The sequence below is a fragment of the Mesoplodon densirostris genome, chromosome 3 (genome assembly GCF_025265405.1).
Source record: "Mesoplodon densirostris isolate mMesDen1 chromosome 3, mMesDen1 primary haplotype, whole genome shotgun sequence".
In the NCBI taxonomy this organism is placed as follows: domain Eukaryota; kingdom Metazoa; phylum Chordata; class Mammalia; order Artiodactyla; family Ziphiidae; genus Mesoplodon; species Mesoplodon densirostris.
The window spans coordinates 162,568,907-162,590,584 of NC_082663.1; the positions used below are offsets into that span (position 1 = coordinate 162,568,907).

The 21,678-nt window shown below is 41.2% G+C and overlaps 1 protein-coding gene and 1 long non-coding RNA gene across 7 annotated transcripts in view; one reads left to right on the forward strand and one right to left on the reverse strand.

Annotated features, from left to right (window-relative positions):
• The window catches only part of LOC132487185 (uncharacterized), a 60,676-nt gene extending 56,150 nt beyond the window's left edge, over positions 1–4,526 (reverse strand). The window contains exon 1 of the long non-coding RNA XR_009531519.1: positions 4,442–4,526. This is a non-coding gene — a long non-coding RNA (uncharacterized LOC132487185). The remainder of the gene's footprint in view (positions 1–4,441) is intronic.
• Positions 4,527–4,850: 324 nt separating this feature from the next.
• The window catches only part of FBXW11 (F-box and WD repeat domain containing 11), a 133,906-nt gene continuing 117,078 nt past the window's right edge, over positions 4,851–21,678 (forward strand). For 2 of the 6 annotated variants that reach the window (XM_060094950.1, XM_060094949.1), the window contains exon 1: positions 4,851–5,097. In XM_060094950.1, the coding sequence (XP_059950933.1) occupies positions 5,053–5,097 (45 nt within the window). In that variant the 5' untranslated portion in view covers positions 4,851–5,052. Of the gene's footprint in view, positions 5,098–13,974; positions 14,137–21,678 lie in introns of all 6 variants that reach the window. The other 4 variants (XM_060094952.1, XM_060094948.1, XM_060094953.1 and 1 more) reach the window with 4 other exon arrangements.

The window sequence follows — 21,678 nt, forward strand, 5'->3', positions numbered from 1 at the left end:
CCCGCATGCCACAACTAGAGAGAAACCCACACGCCGCAACGAAGAGCCCTCATGCTGCAACTAAGACCGACACAGCCAAAAAAAAAAAATGTCACCCTTTACCTTCAAAAGTATTTGTAAGAAAGGGAAAGGCACAAAGCTCTACTAAGTGTTTAGGTGCCTTGATTAAAAGAGAACTGAGGGACCTCCCTGGTGGCACAGTGATTAAGAATCTGCCTGCCAATGCAGAGGACACGGGTTCGAGCCCTGGTCCGGGAAGATTCCCACATGCCGCGGAGCAACTAAGCCTGTATGCCGTAACTACTGAGCCTGCGCTCTAGAGCTTGCGAGCCACAACTACTGAGCCCGTGTGCCACAACTACTGAAGCCCGTGCACCTAGAGCCTGTGCTCTGCAATGAGAAGCCCGCACACCGCAACAAGGAGTAGCCCCCCTTTCACCAAAACTAGAGAAAGCCCGCGTGTAGCAACGAAGACCCGATGCAGCCAAAAATAAATAAATTAATTAATTAAAAAAAAAAAAAAAGAGAGAGCTGAGTTCATGACTTCCCCGGTGGTCCAGTGGATAAGGCTCTGTGCTTCCAAGGGGGCACAGTTTCGATCCCTGGTTGGGGAACTAGGATCCCCACCCCCCCCAAAGAGAGAACTGAGTTCAGTATTTTGAACTAGCTCTTTTTTGGGGGGTACCTCTGTTAGTTATCTGTTGCTGTGTAACAAATTATCTCAAAATTTAGCACCTTAAAAATAATGAACATTTATTATCTCACACAGCCTCTGTGGGGCAGGGGTCCAAGAATGGCTTGGATGGGTAGTCCTGGCTCAGGGTCTCTCATGAGGTCAAGATTTGAATGGGGCTAGTCATCCGAAGGATTAACTGGGGCAGGAGGAGATGGCTTCCAAGATGGCTCACTCACAGGTCTGGAAAGTTAGTGCTGGTTGTTGGCAGGTGGCCTCAGTTCCTTACCACATGGACATCCCATAGGGCTGCTTAAGTGTCATCATGACACGGCAGCTTGCTTCCTCCAGAGTGAGTAACCCAAGAGAGAAAGAGCAAGGAGGAACCCACAACTCTTACGATCTAGTCTTGGAAGTCACACACCCTCACATCTGCCACACTCTCTTTTGGGAAAATTTAATACAAAAAATTATTAACTAGGAACAGGGTATTAAGTACTAAGGGGGTAAAGACAACTCTAAAGAATACAGAAATAACAGTTATAGGGAGAAGCTACGACCTTTAGGGCTGAGGCAGAGTACTCAAGGAAGGAACAAACTTGGAAGAACCCTCCCACCCTCACTGCTAGGATGAGATTCAGATCTCACTAGAGAGAGGATAGTTATGGCCCATTGGATGCTGCTGCTGAGGGGCTACAGGTTGGGGCTGGAAAGCAGGAAACTGCCTGCTAAGGTGCCACTGAACTCACTGGGAAGCACTCTCTGGATGTTCTAGCCACATGTGTGTGTGTGTGTGTGTGTGAGTGTGTGTATGTAGAGAGAGGGATACGGTTCTGCAAACCATCTGCTACTGTGTGCCACAAAGGCAAGAAGGAAAAGAAAGTATTCTGGAACAAGGAAGAGAAGACCCTTCCTTTGGCTGTTCTCCTCTAGGGCTCTCTACTGACAAAGTTAAGCACCGTGCCAGTTGGCAGGGGAGAAATATTTACAGGGTCCCACTCCAGTATTTCAAAGCATGGAAAAGAAGGCTGGATTTGGAACTGAGAGGCTATAAATTGATAACAGGCACCCATATGCTCTGCTGCAGAAAAATAAATGTATTTGATTATGAAATGCTGTCTTAGACCCCAGTGGGAGTGTTACATTATATATACAGTATGTACATCATACTACCTTTGTACAGTCTGAACAATTCTGAATTCTGAAGCATATCCGGACCTCAGGGTTTTGGTTAAGGGATTGTGGACCTGTACCAGTTTGCTGTTAGCATGTCATATAAACCCCAGTGCAGATCTATCTGAAAAACTGGGGGGAAAATATGCCTCAAGGTCTTCTGCCTTTATGTATGACCAAATCTAATTACCAGTCAGCATCAAGCCTAAAGCAATAAAAATACCCGAGGGTCTGAGTTCTTGTTTGAGAAGAGGAGAGAGCAAAGTGATAAGCCTAGGCTCGGCTTGCCTCTTAAACAGCTTGGGAATGACTTCTACCATATACATAACTTTTTCATCTTACTGAGCTCCTGGAATTTGACCCAATAATATCAGTATTTTTTTTTCCTCTTAAGGTGGGATATGGTTTTAATAAAAGGAGAGAAACCTTGAGTTATCTCCATTACAGTTCCAATGCCAAGGGTTGCAAACTCAAATATCTATAGGGGTTAAGCATACAACTTAAATGAGTAAAGCTTGCAGATATAAGGCAACAGGGAGCAGTGGTAACAGTGGCCATCTATAGAGTAAATGCTTTATATAAAGAAGGTAATTGCTACTTAACCCCTGCATACCGCTGCCATGCAGATCCAGTACAGCAAGACAGTCTAACTTTTCAAGAGAAATTAGAAATTTGGATTTTAAGTTGTGAGACTGTTGAATTTTGAAACAATAAAAAAGACACTGCAGGATAAACAGACATACTGGGGGTTCATACTCTACTTGTGACTCCTACCCTAGCCCTATGTGCTAGGTCTGTGGCAGGTGCTGGCACTTTAGAGGTCTTGATAGGCTGTTACGTTAGTGGCCCCCAATGAACCATGACTCTGTATTCACAACCTTGTGTAGTCCCTTCCCACACTAACTCTGGGCTTTGCCATACGGCTTGTTTCAGCCAATGGGACATTAGCAAGTTGGGTGCAACCAAAGGCTTGATAAGCCTTTGTTCACTGGGGCTTGTCCTCTTGGAAGCTAGTCACCATGCAGAAGCCTGAATGGTAAGAAACCAGGTAAAGAGAGAGGCCCTCGAGGATAACCCGTTTTGATGAGCTCCCAGCTGATCGTAATCCCATAAGTAACCTCAGCTTATACTATGTGGGCCCAGCTGAGTCCAGTTAACCCAAACAATTGTAAAGAATAATAAAGCACTGGTATTTTAAGCTACTAAGTCTTGGAGGTGGTTTATTATGATGCAATAGGTAACTGAAACAGAGGTCATTTATTTCAGCCCCTTTATTTTACTAATGAATGTCTCAAAGCCCAGACAGTCAAAAGGATATGGTGAAATTCAGACAGCAAATTAGTGGCAATAACTTTCCAGTTCTGTGCTCTTTCTTCCTATTGCTTTTCTTTCAATTCCTCTGGTGGAGAGCATCAGATAAGGACTATAAAACTTAAAACTCTACGTACACGGAACTTACACTGTGTCCTGCGTGCATACAAATTACTGTAATAACTTGGTCCTTGGAAATGGAAAGATTTCTAGGTCGTCTTGTCCCTTCACTTTACAGGTGCAGAGAATGCAAAACACTTGAGAAAGAAAAGCAGAGATTTGGAAGCTGGCTTGATACAATCAGACAGGCAGTAAGTAATGTTACTAGATGATAGCCTGGCCCTCTTAGCTAGGCCTCGTGTTCCCCTGTTGAACATAATTTCACGGAACGTAAACGTTAGATGAAGCCATTCTGTGACCATGATAGATCAATACAAAAGCAAGACCGCTCCTTAATTACATTTGAACACAGATAAAACATGACATTGTCCAAACCATAAAAAATGACCAAACATCCCCCATCCTGGCTAATGACGGACTCCTGCTTCTCTACCAATTAGAGTTTCAGCCTCAGTCTAGCATTCCTTCCTTCTAGGTAAGGTTTATCGAGATACCTAATCATAGAATCACCCCCACTTCCTGGCAGCATCTTATCCAGAGTAAAGCCCCGCCTCCAAATGACCTGACAACTCCTACTGAGATGCCCCACAGTTCTTCATGGTGTGTGATCTCCCTTCCTGCAACCAGTCAGAAACCCAACTTGTTCAACTATCCGTGTGCCCCCTGGTCGCCTTTGGTTAGAGGGTACTGACAGACCTGACAAAGTTCACATAGAGCTGGAGGCAGAATTCACCAGAAGAAGCCTCCAGATCTCCAGCTGTGTTCCTTCTCAGCACCTATCACTCTTGTGGTTAATGCCTGTCTTCCCCACCCCCGCCCCCCACTAGAATTAAGCTCCATGAGAAGAAAGCCCTTGTCTGTAAGGTTCAGAGCTGATTCCCAGTGCCTAGACTGGTACCCGGCAGAGGCTGGAAGTTTAAAAAACATTTTCTGAACAAATGAATAAGAGAGGTTCAATATACACAGGCTCCCTTTCACCTCTCAGCTCCTCCCAGTACGTGGTGCATACAGACCATAAACCTCCTCTTCCCCAGCTAAATTTCCAAACCCCTCCCTCCTGGGACGCCCATACTCTCAGAGCTTTGCTCGAGCTTCTCTCTTTCGCTGGTCCCCTCTCACACCTGAGCCCCAAAACCATCCCCTCCAAAAGTATCTAGAACCCACCTGTCGCCAACACCTCACTCTATCATAGACGATAGCTGACCAGCTGCTCCGCCACCTAGGCGTCCGGGGCCCTGCAGACACCGACCGCGCATGTGCGGAAATCACTCGCGCACGCAGGATATCTGTCAAGCGAAGAGTTGCCTCCCAGTTTCCGTCCGGGTCTGGGTAGCCTGGGGCTGCCAGGAAGTCAGGAAAACTAGCCGGAAAGAGAACCCGAGCGCAGGGCTTTCTGGGACATGTAGTCGTATCGCTCCCGAGGCCCCACCTTGAGGCACCCCTTAATTCTTTAGGTCTGCACGTCTCGCATTCACAGTCCATTGCTACTTTCGGCTCAGAATTCAGCTTCGAGCTGTCAGGACAGACTGGCCTGGTGTCGGCTTCTCGTTCCCACAACGCTCTACAGGGCCTGCGGCGCCTGCTGGGAGCTGTAGTCCTAGCTCTGCGTACTGCGTTCGCCGAGGGGGAGGGCGGAGCTGCCGGCGGCCCGGGCGGGCTGGCAGCTAGAGTGGGTGCGATAGCCGCCTCCGCCTCTGCCGCCTCCGCTGTCGCCTCCTCCGCCCGGGCTGTTCGCTGCTGCGCGGGGAGAGCGAGGCGGGGCCGCCGGGGCCGCCATGGAGCCCGACTCGGTGATTGAGGACAAGACCATCGAGCTCATGGTGAGTGCGGGCCGTTGGACCGTCCGTTCTTACGTCCGTCCGGCTCCGGGCGGGCCTGCCCACCTCAGCGTCCCGCGCGAGGTCGGCCCTGGCCCTTCCTCGCTGCTTCGGCCGGGACCTGGGCCCCCCGCCTTCCCTGGCCTGCGGCCCGGCGCGGTTCCTCCGGATCCCTCGAGATTTCAGGCTGGACCTGGCCCGGCCCCCTCCATGCCCCTCGTTTTTCCTCCCTCCCTTCCTCCTGTCTCTGGGCCCATGTCTCGAAAGACCCTCGCTCGCTTATGCTGTGGCCTTAGCTCGCACTCGCTCTAGCATCTCATCCCCCGCTTAGAAGGGATTTTTTTCTTTCTTCCTTTTTTTCTCTGTTTCTCCGGTCCAGGCCTGCATCGCTCTTGCAAGCCCCACTCAGGCCGAGTGAGATGCTGCTGGGAGAGGGTACCGAGGAGATCGGTTAGGGCCTCGGCCTCCGCGTCCTAGAAGGGGTCTCAGCACCCTCTCTTCAACCTAGGGCTGTGAGGATGCCGGCATAGGCCCTACAGGGGTGGAGGTGGAGAGCTCTCGGAGTTGAAGATGTGGCCGATAAGGGGCCTCTTTCCCGGCCCCCTGTGGTGTCCGGCTTCTCGGACAAAGGGTTTCTTACTCGGCCGAGAGGGATGTTTGCATAGCAAGGCCCCAGGTACTCTGGATTCCATCTCCCAGGAAAGAGAAACTGTAACTTCACGTTTTCCAAAGCTGCTTTGGGAAATTGGGGAGGAGGGGGGAGGGGTTGTCCTCCTCACTGCCGCCAGTTCTTTCTTCTAGAAAAAGGGGGAGGGGGGGTGTCCTAGGGCCCTGGGGCGGCGATCACTCTTCTGTTAGAAACCTTTGGTAGCTAGGCCAAACTTCCTGGCCCCGCGAACACCCCAGCCCCCTTCCGCCTTAGGACTTTGAGTCAGAACGGGTTTTTAGAAACAGGACCACGAGAGAGTGGCTAGTAGAAATGAAGAATTCCCTACTTGGTGGATGATTTGGTGGAAGAAGTAAAATATGGCAGCTATTACCTGCCAATTTGAGCGTTAGGGAAATCAAACTGGGCTCTGGAGAGTTGGGAGGGGGAAGTCTTTGCCTCAGCAAACGGACGTGCTCAGGTTTTCCTCCTGTGGAAACCTTGACAGTTTCTTTGTATCTCTCCTAACACAGTAACAACTTCTACCCCAGGGTTGAGAGGAAAGGTGAAAGACTCTACTTAACACAGCAAAATGTTTTCCTAGCCAGATTTTCTCCAGTGTGAAAATGTTTATTGAGTCAGTGATTCCACTGGGTAGGGTCGGTGACATCAGAGCCACTTCCCCCATTTAATGCTATAAATAATAAATGGTGACACTGAAAGTCTGTTGGATAGCTGCATGGTTTCTGTGGATGATGGTATCTGGGGAGTTGAGATGCATGTTTTAAAAATGGAAGTACAGTAGCATAAATACAGAGGCAGCTTAATATTTGCTGTCCTTTGCATAATTCACTAGACTTCTCCAGCAGTCTTGAAAACTAGAGGGAAAAAAAGCTCTGGTAGTTTCTGATTTGTGTGTGTGTGTGTGTGTGTGTGTGTGTGTGTGCACACGTATGGTTGCTTTCTAAGGGATACTGATACTTATGAGTTTTTGATGTTCATTTATTAAGTAATTTTTCCTTTCAGTACAATTTGTCAAACTTTTGAGGTCAAGCTTTGATATTCTTCAAATTTTGTATGGGGTTATTTTGGTAAAATATCTTAATTGGAGTTACATACATAGTACATATTCTTATGTGTGTATAATACATGTACTTACAACAGGAGTACTGCATAGCAAAAAATTGTAACTTGGTACCTCTTTGAAATTGGCTGTTCAGTGCTCCTTCCATTTCCATTTATTGAAAAAATAATTAGGGACTTCCCTGGTGGTCCAGTGGTTAGGACTCAGTGCTTTCACTGACAAGGGCCCTGGTTCGATCCCTGGTCAGGGAACTAAGATCCCACAAACTGCACCGTGTGGCCTAAATAAATAAATAGTATTTGTTTGCAAAAGAATTAGAGTAAGTACAGTGTAATCCATTTAATGTCTTTGAATGGATGTAGAAAAAAATTTCTGGCCTAAATATACTAGCTTCCAGTGCTCATAAGTTTTGATTTTACATGATTGTACTTGTCTATGATCTGAAAAGATATTTCAGCCTTTTCAAGGACGTTATAAACTGGGATTCTTAGAGAATTTAACAAAAAATTCAACAAAGTAGTTCTCTAGATCAATTTTACAATGGCTTTTTTTTTTCTTTTTCTTTACAATGGCTTTTTATATACGGATTTTTATATTCCCTCAAAGGGCTACCAGTTAAGCAGTTAAGACTCTTAGGCAACTCTTTTCATAAACATATATGTATTTATTTCAGTGTAGTTGATAGCACAGGTACTTAACAACTGATTTACTAAATCCAGGATCAGATGTAGGAATGATAATGCCTTGAAATCTAATTGCATGTGGCTTTCTGTATTCACTGCATTTTAATTAGAGTTTCCAGAACTAGGTTAAAAACATTTACATTTCAAAATAACATGATGAAAGGAGGGGGAGGGGTTAAACTGATGGTATTTTGAAAGCCTAAAGCATGAAATATTTTTAGAGTTTTATGAGTCAGCTTCAGTACTCAAATATTTGTGATTGTGCTGCCTGTACCAGTTCGGTACTTAATGGTTAACAGGATAACTTTCATTTGATATTCCAGAGCTTGCTGTTTCAAAGAAAGGAAACAGAGTTCTTGGGTTTCACCAATTTCTTAATCTTCATTCCTCTACTTTCTTTGATTTTGATTCTTCCTTTTTTTCTTGCAGTTTTTTAGTTTACTAGGAAGTAAAACTGGTGATAGCAGAATAATTAAATCTTCAAAATATAACCCCCATTGTGACTCCTACCCGTGCCTGTGGCCAGGTCCACAAAAAGTGCTTCTCCAGCTGACCCACCTCGTACGATTCAGTCTTTAATATAGACTATAAACTCTTGATCGAGACAACTGAATTTACGATTGCTGATAGTGAATAATTTAACCACCAAATGACTTTCATGGCTTTATGTGGGCCCAATACTGTACCTAGTTTGTGGGACTGTTTTTCAAACTTCTGACTTTGGTAAAATTAGCTTTATTATTAATGAGGTAGAAAAGTAGTAATCCATTTGGAAATATACAAAAGTTCACCAGACTTTGTCTAGTGTGGTGGACTTCACTGGAAATAATGAAAACTGTGCATTGTGTCTCACATGATATTTAACACTTGAGTTAGATGTAGTATGAGTTTATGTTCAGGCACTTATTACTAGAAAGCACTCACAGAGCTGCTAATTGGAAAAAGATGGTTAGTCCTGCCTATTAGAAGATAGCAGAAGTTAATGTTAAAAGTTTGGGAAAGATAATCCTGCTTCCTCTGTGGGTGTGAGCGTACCCCTTCCCCCCTTTACACAAGCAATGGGTAGTTTACACTCTGTTGTTAGCCTCTGAATGGTTCCCCTCTTTGCTAAGTGACCTTAAGTGAGTCATTCCCCTCTGTGTTATCTCTAAATGGCTATATTACTTGTTGAATATAGTGATATAGGTAAAATATATTGGATCTTATTAAGAAGTTGTAATATCAAATCTATTTTTAGAGCTATTGAAGTACAGACAGGCCACAAGGGCAAGGAGATGAAAGAAACTAAGTGACGTTATTGGAAATATTTATCTTTTTGTCTCCCCCCGCCCCGCCTTGTCATTGGCTTTCTAAGTGGAATAAGTGGGATTGTTTAGTGACTCCTTTAAGAAATTGGGTCTTACTTTGTCACCGTCACTTACCCTTATCTGCCTCTAGCCATGTGTTGATTTACCAAATGCAGGTAAAGTAGACAGAAGTTTAAGTAGGGTCCAAATGAAATAAATCACATGCATATGCATAGACCTCACTGACCTGCCTCAAGAAGCTGTGGCTCAAATATTATCAATTTTTACTCCTGATTTTGGAGTAGGTTAGATGTCCTTTCAGATTTGACAAGGATAAACATGATCCTGCTCAGAAGTCTTGGCAGTCTTTGGCCCCTGACCGCTGTCCCCTGAAAACTGCGAGTTCTGTATAGCACAGAAGAATAGCTAACCCATTACGTAGGTTTACAGGACAGCACATGTATTTCTCTGAGTAGTACTGTTTGGTTCTATGAATTTTAGAAACAAACTTTTCTGCGCTGTGAGGTACCTGGGATCTTGGCTTCCATCTGGTGATATTTACAGTTTAAGGGAAAGAAAGCATTTCAAGTCCTAGTAATTCAAATTCTAGCCTCTCTTCAGCTTTTTCTTCTCACATTCCTCACTTATTCTATATTCCAGCCAAAGCCTGGGGATCTGTGGTTCTTCAGATTCTGCTTACTGTTTCCTTTGTCAGCACTGATATGAACTGACCTAAACCCATGTATTTAAGGCTACTGATGTTTATGGGAAGGACCTAATAGTTGGTGCTCTGGCCAAATTGGTTTAGGTCAGATCTCAACAATCCTCTCTTCCACCTATGCTGATAAAGTACTATCCCCTCAGAACACAGTTTAGATGCCTTCTCTTTTTGATGTCAGTTTATATTATGGTGGCAGATACCATTTTGGATTTTTATCTATAGCACTGCCTATATGATAATCATCGTTAAATGAAATGAATGAGTTCTGACACTTTGTCTTTATCTCGTGCCAGTGAACCTCTTCTGGGCTTGTATTATGGTTTCCTGTTTGTGTCCCCTATTAAATGATAAACTCAGTGCCTCTTGTAGTAGGTGTTCAGTAAATGTTGAGTTGAACTTTCCTGTTGATTGCTTGCGTGTATTATTGCTGTCTGCCTGAATCTTAGCCATCTTCTTTTCTGGAAATTCTCACCTATATCACTAGTTCTTATGATAATTTGTTCCTAACTCTTAATGGGACTTATCAGACCTTCCTGTGTATCATAAAAGTTTGATCGTGTCTAAGCTTCTCTTCCAGAGGCCGTATCTGATTGTCCTTTGAATCCTTCACTACGCTTAGCAGCACTTGGGTGTGCAGTAGGTATTGATTTAAATTAATGTTAGGTGTTTTTTTTTCCATGCTGTGAAAACTTTTTAAGATTTCCTTTTGATAATCTTAAGACAGAGGTGGAGATGGATAGAGGAGAAAGACTGCTAAGGGGAAAAGGAGGGTGGGATGTGGTACACAGACATTCATAGACATTTTAACCATTATTTACAGACTTTTATACACATACAGATTGATTTATATACATCCTAGAGAGTGGTTGATAGAAGGACTGAGGAAACCAAACTCCTTTTATATCTGTTGATGTGAACTTGCCAAACAGTCGATAAGTTCTAAGGATCCTGTGACCTTAGAGAAGCGTGATTTAGCATAAAGGGCATGGACTCTAGAGTGAAACACCTGAGTTTGTATCTTAGCTGTCACTTGCTGGCTGTGTGACCTTAAGAAAGTTAACGTTTCTCTGGTATGATTTCATTATGTGTAAAAATAAGAAAATGTAGGTATTGTTCTGAGTGCTGGGAGGATTATGAGAGATGCATGTGAAAGGACCTTGCAAAGGCTTGTCTCTCAGCAACTACCTGCCAAGCTAACTCTCCCCACAAGTACAGGGACCATATTTTGTAAAGCACAGTCAAGACAGATGATGTGAGGAAGGTTTTAATTTTCCCCCCTGATTTGTGTGTGTATTTAATTGTGAAGCTTTACAGAGGCCTAAAATTCAGTTGCTTTTAGCCATGTATTTAACGAGGCATCTTTGGGGGAGATGATGAAATCACACAGAATCAGTACTGTCTTGGAAATCTGGGAAGTACTGTTACAACTACTAAGAACTACCAATTAGCCATAATTAGACTTGTACTCTGTCTGTGGAGATAACCCACTTAACCCTGTTTTAGGTATCCTGGTAGAAAGAGACTGGTAATTGTTCATATTAACATTGAACATTGTGATTTATGTTTAATCAATTTAGTTTAGACAAAGGAAATTAGGATTTTCAAATTCTTATTCTTGTTTTAGCAAAGCTGGTGATTTTGACCTTTAACAGAATAAGTGGTGACTATCCTACAAGATTTCCTCCTGAGTTGTATTGTTGTTCATTGAATTAGTTGAGAAAAGGGGAAAAACCTGTTGGTCAAGAAAGTGCTTGTTAGACTCTGTTCAGTTTCTGCTGATCGCGATTGCCTAACAGGAAGCTTGTCTTTGTAGGCAAATGAGAGACCAGCCAGGAAGACCTGACAGTCCAGTAGGGTATCTCTAACCTGGATCTTATTATTGTTTTAACAAAATTCAAAGATTGCAGAGTTCAGTGATGTCAGCAGGAAACATTTTTTAGGAAATTCCCTCTCAGGGTTAGTCAACAATGAAGACCTTCAGAGAATGGAAAGCAGTGAAGTAGAAACTGTTGGACATTAACATGTAAATTGAAAAAGATGACTGAGTAGAGATGGGCAAATACCTAAGTACAATGAATATAGGAAACCATTCTCTAGTAGCAAACCTCTGATCCACAGGAGAAAAAGAAAAACTAAGTGAGAGCTCTGCTGTTAAGAAAAAGGAACCTGAGTATTTTTTTTTTTTGAGAGTTAAATTCAGAACACTTAACCAGTTTTGGGAACTAATAATAAAATATGTTTTGGTTCTGTGAAATGATTGCTTAGGAGACTCAGAGAGAAAGGGGCAGGGGACAGGAAGAAGTCAGTCCTTACATTCCTGGTCTGGCATCTATTAATCTTTGTTTCTCTAGCATAAGGCCTGCCACCAATTAGGCATTCAGTAAATGTTTATTTGAAGGGAAGAGGGGAAAATTAACTCACTAATACAAGAAAAAGCTCTGACAACGCAAGAGGTTCAGAAATGAGTCCGTTAGTCAAATTGTTGTGGTTGTGTTTTGCTATAATTGTTCGGCATTTTGGTTATAGCAGTGAGTTATACTTTGAAAAGCAGAGTATATTGCTCTAGCAGTTAACTACTAGCCCACTAGCAGCTTTTGTCAAAATTGTGTTTTTAGTTTATTCTTAGGCTCTAGAGTAATGAGAAGAGCTTGAGCAATTATTCTTTGCTTGTGATTTTACTCATATAATGCCTTTAAGTTGAGGGTATTAAGATATTTCCACCCGTTTGTTATGAAGAGGTTAATCTTAGACTTGTACTTCAGTCAGTCACCTCAGTTGCTTTGCCTGTAACATGAAAAATCAGAACATCTTTAGTCTTTGCCTGTGGACTATTTATTGATCTTGGAATTTAAAAATTCCTTGGTTTCAACTGGGTTTGGGATTCTTTGTCACAGACACATCTTTGCTGCTAAACACAAAGTCTACTTGGGCAACGTTATAATGTGTTTTGTTATAAAATTAATATTGTGGGCCTTAGAATTGCATGGCTTTTTGTTACTGAAATGCTTTAAGTGGCTAGATCAGGGGAGTTAGCCCTTTCAGGATGGCTCAACAAGTTCAGTTGTATTTTAGTTCAGCTAGGCTGAAATACTTAACTCTTCTGTATTTTTGTGGTTCTCCCTTCTGACGTCAGTTAGCTTAAAGCTTGGTTTCTTCTGCCCCAGGAATCATGGTCTTTCTGATCCATGGACTGTGGACTTGGGAGGCCACAGTATTCTGTGAAAAGGGCATGGGCTCTACCACCTAGTAGATGTGGGACTGTGGGCAAGTTATTTCTTCTCATATTTTTTGAGAATTAAATATGAGTAATGAATGTAAAAGGCCTGGCCCATTAGTAACCCTTCAATAAAGGTAGGTATTATAATTACTGTGGAACATTTTAGCAGTAGTGTGACAGTTGAGGAAGTAGCAAATTTATGTGCAAGCAGCTTCACAGTCTTTGGATTTTTAAATTTTTATCTGTCATCCTGTTGAATGTCTTTTTCTCTCTCCCTTGTAGTTTGTTTAGAGTTTAGAGTCGAATGGAAGAGTTGGTATGGTAATAAAAGAATGTTGATATAATGTAGAGTGGGCTTATGTATTTAAAGGCGTTATCTAGTAAATTGTTTATTAGTGTTCTTTATTATTTTCCCTAATTTACCCAGTGACTGGCCATTGTGGGGGATTGGCCTTTACTGAGTCAGAAGTTTACTCTTAAAGTTATGTCACATGTCTTAAAATGTCCTGTATTGGGCTTCCCTTGTGGCGCAGTGGTTGAGAGTCCGCCTGCCGATGCAGGGGACACGGGTTCGTGCCCCGGTCCAGGAGGATCCCACATGCCGTGGAGTGGCTGGGCCCGTGAACCATGGCTACTGAGCCTGCGCATCCGGAGCCTGTGCTCCGCAACGGGAAAGGCCACAGCAGTGAGAGGCCTGCGTACCGCAAAAAAAAAAAAAAAAAAAGTCCTGTATTTCAGCTGAGGGTGGAAGATTTGAGAGATGTGAAGATTTGATTTCTTATATGTGGCAAACCAAAAGATTTCTTGTTAGGTGCTTAAATAAATATTTTGATTGGGAGACATTTGAGCCCTCCTATATTAACTTTGGCTGACAAAGTTTCTGTAATAGTAGAGGAGCTGTCTTAGAATATGGATAAAGTTCATTGTAGCTGAATGATCTGGGACAATTTATGTGCATAATAGAAGAAATTTTTGTCATGCATTTGGAAATTGCATGATATTTATCATGAACAAATAATAGTATTAGGGATGTTTCCTTCTTTGTTATGTAGAATTTCTTGTCCTCTCAACACAGAGATGAGCAGTGCTACTGCAGACCTTTTATACCAAATAGCTGACTCAGGGGTTGTAACTCTTTCTGTGCTTCAGATCCACCACTCCATTGACCCTTCCATTTCTTGGTGGCTGTCCTTTGCCGCTGGTGCCATGGTGGGTGTATGGATTGCTTTCTGTCTTTCAACAGTTACCGAAGTGCATGTTTGGGATTTTGTTGAAGAAAGCTGGATACAGTAAGCGGAAAGAATCTTGGAAGCTGCTTGACTGCTGTCTTTTCTCAGACTAGTCTGAAAGGGAATACCCCCATTCATTCTGGATTGGTGGATCTGAAGTACAAAATATTGTCCAGGTAAGCAATTACCCTGTATTGTTTTGTTATGTAGAACTCAACTCACTGAGAGAAACTTAAAATTTCTTTACTTTTTTCCATTATAATAGAGAAGGAAGAAATGTTAGACATTTATTCATAGTGTTCATGTTTGGGTGTGGTTTAGTGACGGTATTTGCTAGTAAAAGCTTTGTTTCAGTGTAAGAAATGCAGTTATTTTTATTAAATAGGCCCAAAAGTTTTGTAGTCATAGCCTAACAGGGAATACAGTACAGTAAACAAGGAACATTTGTTTGAGGAATAGGTTATAAAATATGGAAAGCAAATGACAATTTTGTGGCATTACCTCATGATTTATAGTTATTACCTGGTCAGAATAATTTTAGTTATTAGTAGTTACCATGTAACTTCTTTAATAAGTAGTTATTTAATAACTAGTTACCATGTAACTACTTTACATGGTAACTACTAATTTTAGTTATTAGTAGTTACCATGTAAAGTAGTGGTCTTTTATTCTTAGGACTCCTGGAGGGTCTTCTCAGGACGATTTACTAACTGTAGCTGCTGTTTACTGGGCATCTACTAAGTGCCAGGCGCTATTGTAAGCTCTTTACACATATTTCTTATTTAGTGGGCACCTGCTTTACATGTATATTACAGATTGTAAAATGAAGCTCATGAGCATTAAGTACAATTTGCCCAGGGTCGTACAGCTAGTACATGGCAGGGCCAAGCTTAAGCTTGAGCCTGTGTGTCTCCAGAGCTCTGGCTCTTTCCATCTGACTACATTTGCTGAAGTTTGTACTTCAACTTCAGGATTTTCATATTGTCTATATACTGTTAGAGTAAGATGTGGTTTTCTACAGTGGGTTTCCACTTGGAGAACACATGATGGATCGTTGTTTGGCATGGTATCTTAATTGTATCTGGTGCTCTCCCTTCTTAATGAAAAGATTAGAAGATCTTTAGTCAGTTCACCAAGTGAACCTAAAGGTAACTTAGGAAGTATAAGAGAGGCTGTACATTTGCATGTCAAAATGTATTTTATACAGGGCAGTATCATTTGGTCTAGTGAACTCAAACCTGTATCTTCTCAGTACCTCCTTACTTTTTATTGGTTATTTAAATAGCTCAGTAGCTTATTATGTAGACTTCTTCTTTTTTTAACAGTGACATTCTTAGCATTTTTAAAAAATATTTATTTATTTATTTGGCTGCGCCGGGTCTTAGTTGCGGCACGCGTGATCTTCATTGCAGTATGCGGGCTCTTTAGTTGCGGCATGTGGGCTCTTCTAGTTGCAGCATGTGGGATCTAGTTCCCTGACCAGGGATCGAACTTGGGCCCCCTGCTTGGGAGCACGGAGTCTTAACCACTGGACCACCAGGGAAGTCCCTATGTAGACTTCTTTTGATCTGTGGTTTATCAGCCTTACAAGTAAGACATTGTCAGGCAACTCATGACTTTTTCTGGTATTTAATCACTCCAGATTACCCATTTCCTTCACCCTTAAAAAAACAACAACTTTTTGATCATAGGCTGACACTCTGGCTTTGTGATCCATGTTTTATTTTTTCTATTTGTTAGTATTTCTTCTAGTTGAGCATTTTTCACGCTTGTCACGAGAAGAGCTCTCATGGTGGTGGCAGTAGGAAAAGTAGTAGTAGTTTACACTTAATGGGCAGTTACTCTGTATTGAGCACAATTCTGAACACTCTACATGTATAAACTCATTTTCATAGCGACCCAATGAGGCAGGTACCCTTATTTCCACTTTAGTTATGAGGAAACTGAAGGATAGAGTAGTTAAGGAACATGTTCAAGATCACACGTCTAGTAAGAGACAAAGATGAGATATGAATCTAGGCAGTTTCGTTTCAGAGAATGTGCTTCTAATGTCTGTGCCTCAAGTTTAAAGTAACATCCAGTGATAAAAAGAGGGGCAGAAATCTTGAAGACTAAAACTGTATTCTGATTTCAAGAAATCATTGCAAAGGGAAAGGAAACAATTGTTGCCGAGTATCTATTTCGTACCTTCTGTAGAAAATAGTCTAGATCTCAGATTCTGTGTTAGCCATCCAAGACTATCTCAGCCTGTTTCCCCCGAGAGGACTCACAGTAGGGTTAGTTTAAGGTTGTCTTCCAGAACAGTGCCGTCCAGTTAGAACTTTCTGGATAATGGAAATGTTCATTATCTGTGCTGTTCAATATGGTAGCCACTAGCCACTTGTGGCTATTTTGAAATGTGGCTCTGTTAACTGAAGAACTGAATTTTAAATTTTAATTAATTTTAATAGCCACAAATACAGTTATAGAATTTATCTTCATCCTAAGTCTGGTCTTGGATTTAACACCCTTAGAAATCTGATCTTGTCAGCATGCTGAAAGCCAGCACCTTATCCCACGATTAGACTTAAATTCATTAACCAGCTATGCAAGACTGATGTGTAAAGCCAGAATTCCAGTTTATTAATTTATAATGATATGTGCTTGTTGGCATGATTAATATAAACTTTTCTGATAGGTAGACTTCCTTACTAGATCCTACTTAACATGCCAGTTTAAGTTTTTCAAATGAGAAGAGATATTTAGAGGGACCTGAAGACTCAAGCCAAATGACCGAAATATTCTTGTCCAGTGGGTAGACTACCTACCAGGTCAGATCATAGTCATGTGGTTTCGTTAGCATGGACTTGACCAGGGAAGTGACATTTGCTGGCCTGGGACTGAGACAACCTCATTCAGCTTTTACTTTAGGGATGGATGGTTTTTCTGTCTTCCTTCAGCTTCTCTGCTTGTTTTTACTTCCCAAATCCTTTTCTGATTATGGCATTCATTTTAAGCATGTTAATATTTACATTCAGCTTGAATGCACTCGTGTTTTTTAGGTCTGGGAAACTCCTGTTTTCCTTAGGGCACCTTTATCACTGTTAGGATCCATTTTGTGTTCATTTTTGACTCTTAAGAAGGCAGTTGAATTTTCCTTGCTTCCCTGAGGCCTCTTTCTACTGAAACACACTTAATAGCTTATTTAATTTGGTCATATAGTGTGGGGTAGAATAGGAATATACTCATAAAAAATATGCCTGGTAATACATTCTCTTTGCATTATGTCATGTTATTAAATGAGCTTGTGTTTAGCTTACTATATCATTACTTTGGGACTTGTTCTTGATCCTTCTGTTCTTAAAATAGAAAGAGTGATGTAACCAAATTTGCATTTTAAGAAGTTAACTTTTCAAGTGTCTGTAAGGTGGATTGAAGAGACTCAAGGCAGGGAGACCAGTTAGTTCAAGTGAGCAATGATGAAGGCAAACCAAAGCATTGACAGTGGGCATGGTGGAGATGGGGTGGGCTTAAAAGAGATGTAGGTGGCAGGACCTACCAAACTTGGGGATTGGTTATAGTAGAAAGAGATGGATGGAATATAGTATAAATTTTAGATTTTTGCCTTGGGCGCCAGGATGGTTGTTTGTTCTCTCTTCCAAGATAGGGAATACTAGAAGAACAGACTTGGGGGAGTGGAGGGAGGAGAAAGAATGAGTTCAGTTTGTAGTGAATTTGAGTAGCCTATGGGTGAATCCTCTAAAAGGAGAAGTATCTAGTAGGAATACTGATCTGGCACTCACCAGAGAGAGCAGGGATAGAAAGATTTAGAAGTTTTTATTTAGCTTCAGTGGTAGCTAACTTTACTTATTGGAGTTAGAAGATAACTCGGAGTAAAGATTGAAGCATCTATATCTGTATGGAAATGCTAATATAAAGGAATGGGCTGCAGCTCAGATTATGAGATCATATGTGATGTCGCTCAAGAGGTGTTACTCCTCTGTCCTTCTCACATTGAGCTGGGGATTGTTACAGCCTGTTCCCAATCAGCAAATTAGTCCATTATATTTGGATTGTGATTTTTTTTTCTACTGTAGTGGTTTGTTTAACTAATAGAGGTACAGTTTTTGAAATGTATTTTAGAAAGCACCATGTTGTCCCTACACATCTTACGTACGTTTATCAAATTCATTTCTTTACATCTGGTGACAAAAGCAAGGAAAAACTAACCTAAACAGTGAACATTCTGGACCAAATGTGAAATGGGGAATGGAAATTTGCTCTCCTCTCAGCCTGTCTCAATTCCTGAGTGCTTCTCATCTAGCTGTGATGAGTGTGATTATGGTATTTTAAAGAAACATTTTTAACATCACAACACGAGGCCGAAGTACAAGCCAGCTATTTAATCTACTAGTCAGTTGAAGAAACAGCAAACTGTTCAAGTGCTGGTACGAAAATTAGCTGTGTAGGAATTATTGAGATGGTGTGTTGGTCCAGTGTGGCATATATTTAAGAGATTTTTAAGGCAGATTTTTACTATATGCTGTTTTCTCCTTATGTACTGACTTCAGACCCTAATTCCCAGGTGTGCTATATAACTCCACTGTAATTAGGTTTTAGTAATGAAAGCATGGAGATGTGAAGACTTCATTACAACTAAAGTCAATCAATACTTAACAAAAAACTTTTCTGAATACATTATATATGTCTGTGGTACAAAATTCATAAGGTGCAAAAAGGAGTACACAGTAAGGAAAAAAAAGTCTCACTTCTCTTTAGCTCCAGCTACTCAACCACATTCTTGTGTAGCTTTCATATATATGTGTGTGTGTGCTATACACATTATTCTGCACCTTGATTTTTTTTATGTAAAATATGACATGGTCATCTTTCATATCAGCTTCCAAAGAACTCATGTTTTTTGAAGAGATAATTTAAAAGATGCATGCTGATTTATTATATGTGCTATAATTTGTGAAACCAGTCTGGGCTGTTACAGATAGAGGCTACTTCCAGTCTTTTGCTGTTATACATAATGCTGTAAAAAATAACTTGACGTGTATGTCATTTCACATGTGGAGGAGTATATCTTCAGGACAGATTCCTGGGAGTGTCACTGGATAGGTGCTTTAAAAAGTCTGATAGACATTGCCACGTTGTCCTCCAGTCACATGGCAACAATTTACACTCTTGCAGGCTTTGCTTGAGAGTACTCTTATTTCCTGACACTCTCAAGGTTTTACATTGGTTTTAAGCTGGTTGCTCTTAAAGTTGTTCTCTCTTTTCCCCCATAACTTTTTATTATGAAGAATTTCATATATATAAGAGTTGGGGAAAAAAGCAGTACAACAAACACCTGTATACTCTCTCCACCTAGACTCAACAGTTATTAACATTTTGCCATATTTGGATCATTTCTCTGCTCCTCCCTTGGTCGTCCCTTCCCTCCCTTCTTCCCCCACTTCTTCCTCTATCCCTCTCCTCCCCTTTCTGTCCTTCCCTCCCCAAATAAGTACCCTTTTTTGTTGTTAAACAATTTGAAAGTAAATTGCAAACATGATACCCCATCCTCTAAACATTTCAGCATGTATCTCTTAAGATAGTCTCTCTCTAAAAGTGAACGTGCATACACACACACACACCATGTATATAGTATACATCTCCATATATAACCAAATATTAAATATAGTCCTATGTATTTTATACGTATATAAAGCCACAATACTATTTTTATATCTAAGAAAATGAAAGTAATTCCATAATATAGTAACAAATATTCAGTTCAATTTAAATTTTCCCAGTTGACCCAAGAATGTCTTTTCTAGCACCCCCTCTTTAAAAAACAAAAACCAAGTTCCAAATAAAACACACCTTTTGTATTTGGTTGTAGATGTCTTTTTAATTTCTTTTTGTTTTAACTGTCCCTCTGCCCTTTTCCCTCTCCTGGAATTGATTTTTTTTTTTTTTTTTTAAGAGTCCAGCTCAGTTAGTTGTCCTGTAGGGTGTGCAGCATTCTTCACTTGTGTGAATATTTCTTCATGGTGTTATTAACTCGTTTCTCTAGCTCCTATACTTGCTGTAAACTGGAAGTTATGTGAGAGGCTTGATTGCAGCCCATTTAACAGCCCATTAACCTATGCTTCATCATAGGTGAAGTGTACTTTGCATTGAGTCATGTCGGGAGGCCCTTAATGACAGGTTATCCCATTATGAGCTATGATAAATTTGATCCCTTGACTAAGGTGGCAGCAGCCAGATCTCTCCATTAAGGTACAGTTTTATCCTCTATTATTACAAAGGACTATGGGGTAATATTTTGGCACCTTGTAAGTATCCTGTTCCATTACAGCCTTTCACCCAGTGGTTTTAGCATCCTGAGCCTGAAATCAGTTATTACAATGTAAGTTACCGAATTGTGGTTTTCTGTCATTTCGTCTATATTTGTAAGCTAGCATTCACAGAGGCCATCTCGTTTCTCCTCCTTCCTTTTGTGTATCACGGTACTCTCATGGATTTTATTTATTCACTCTGTTAACAGTCAATTACAATCTTTATTGATGTTCAGATTTGGCTAATGAGGGCCCCTTCAAGATAGCTCCTGCTTCCTTTGTAACAGGAGCCCATCAGTTTTGGTGTGTTTCTTGGTTTTCTACTTTTCCCTGCATATCAGGAATCAACCATTTTTCCAAGAAGCTCTGGTTCCTTTTAGTGGGGAATGGTGTTTAGAAACAAAATCAATACTGTTGGGTTGTTGTTGCTTCTAGACCTTTTCAGTGGACAGACCTAAGAAGTATATTTAAAATGAACCATGTGTTCATGTTCTGATTCAAACTTAATATTACAGGGATATTTTTCTGAACCTGTTAGCCTTTTGATTTTCAAAATCTAAGGGATCATACTGTGTAATGGCCCTCTATTTGAGGTACTAATTGTTATGCAAATAGGCAGATGAATAGCTTTATTCATTTATTATTGAACATGTAATTGAACAGGTACTGTTTGGTAATGTGGGGAATACAGAACAGAATCAGATGTGTACCTTGCTTCCAGAATCTTACAGTCTTTTACGTAAAAAAGTAGTTTAATGTGAGAACGGCTAAGGATCATGAGAGGTGGACATACGTTGTGTGGGAGCTAGAAAAGGAAGGAAATCTCATAAAGGAAATTTTTTAAAAGTTACCCTTTGGGGCTTGAGCAAAAATTAGACATGGATGTGGATGTGTTGGGGCAGAGGAGGGATATCATAGCAAAGGTAACCAAATGAACAGTAGCTGGGAGGCAGTGGTGTGTATTGTCTGTTGGGAGTAAGTAGTTCTGTGGATTGTTGGAGTGTAGTTTGTGTGAAGGGATTGAGGTAGATAAATTTGTAAAGAGATTATAACCAAATCTTGGGTCATCCTTTAGGTCATAAGTTACAGACAAGTAGCCTGTAGATAGAGATCCACAGATGTATTTTATTTGATCTGCATAGATTTTTAAAAATTGGACATTTCATATCAAAACACTCTGGTTTTGCCTGAAAACTGGAGCTGAGTAGTGGCTGCCTTTTTGAGTCAAGTCTTCTACTTTCCTGGTCACCATAGCTCCTGTAAGGCCTTCTTTACTTTTGAGCTTGACATCCCTGCAGGAGAGGAAGGGTGAGGGTAGTGGGTGTGGTTTGAGGTGAGAGATGATTTGAAAGTTTGAGCAAAATCTGTGCTTTAGAAAGATCACTCTGGCAGTCAGTTTGGAGGATGCA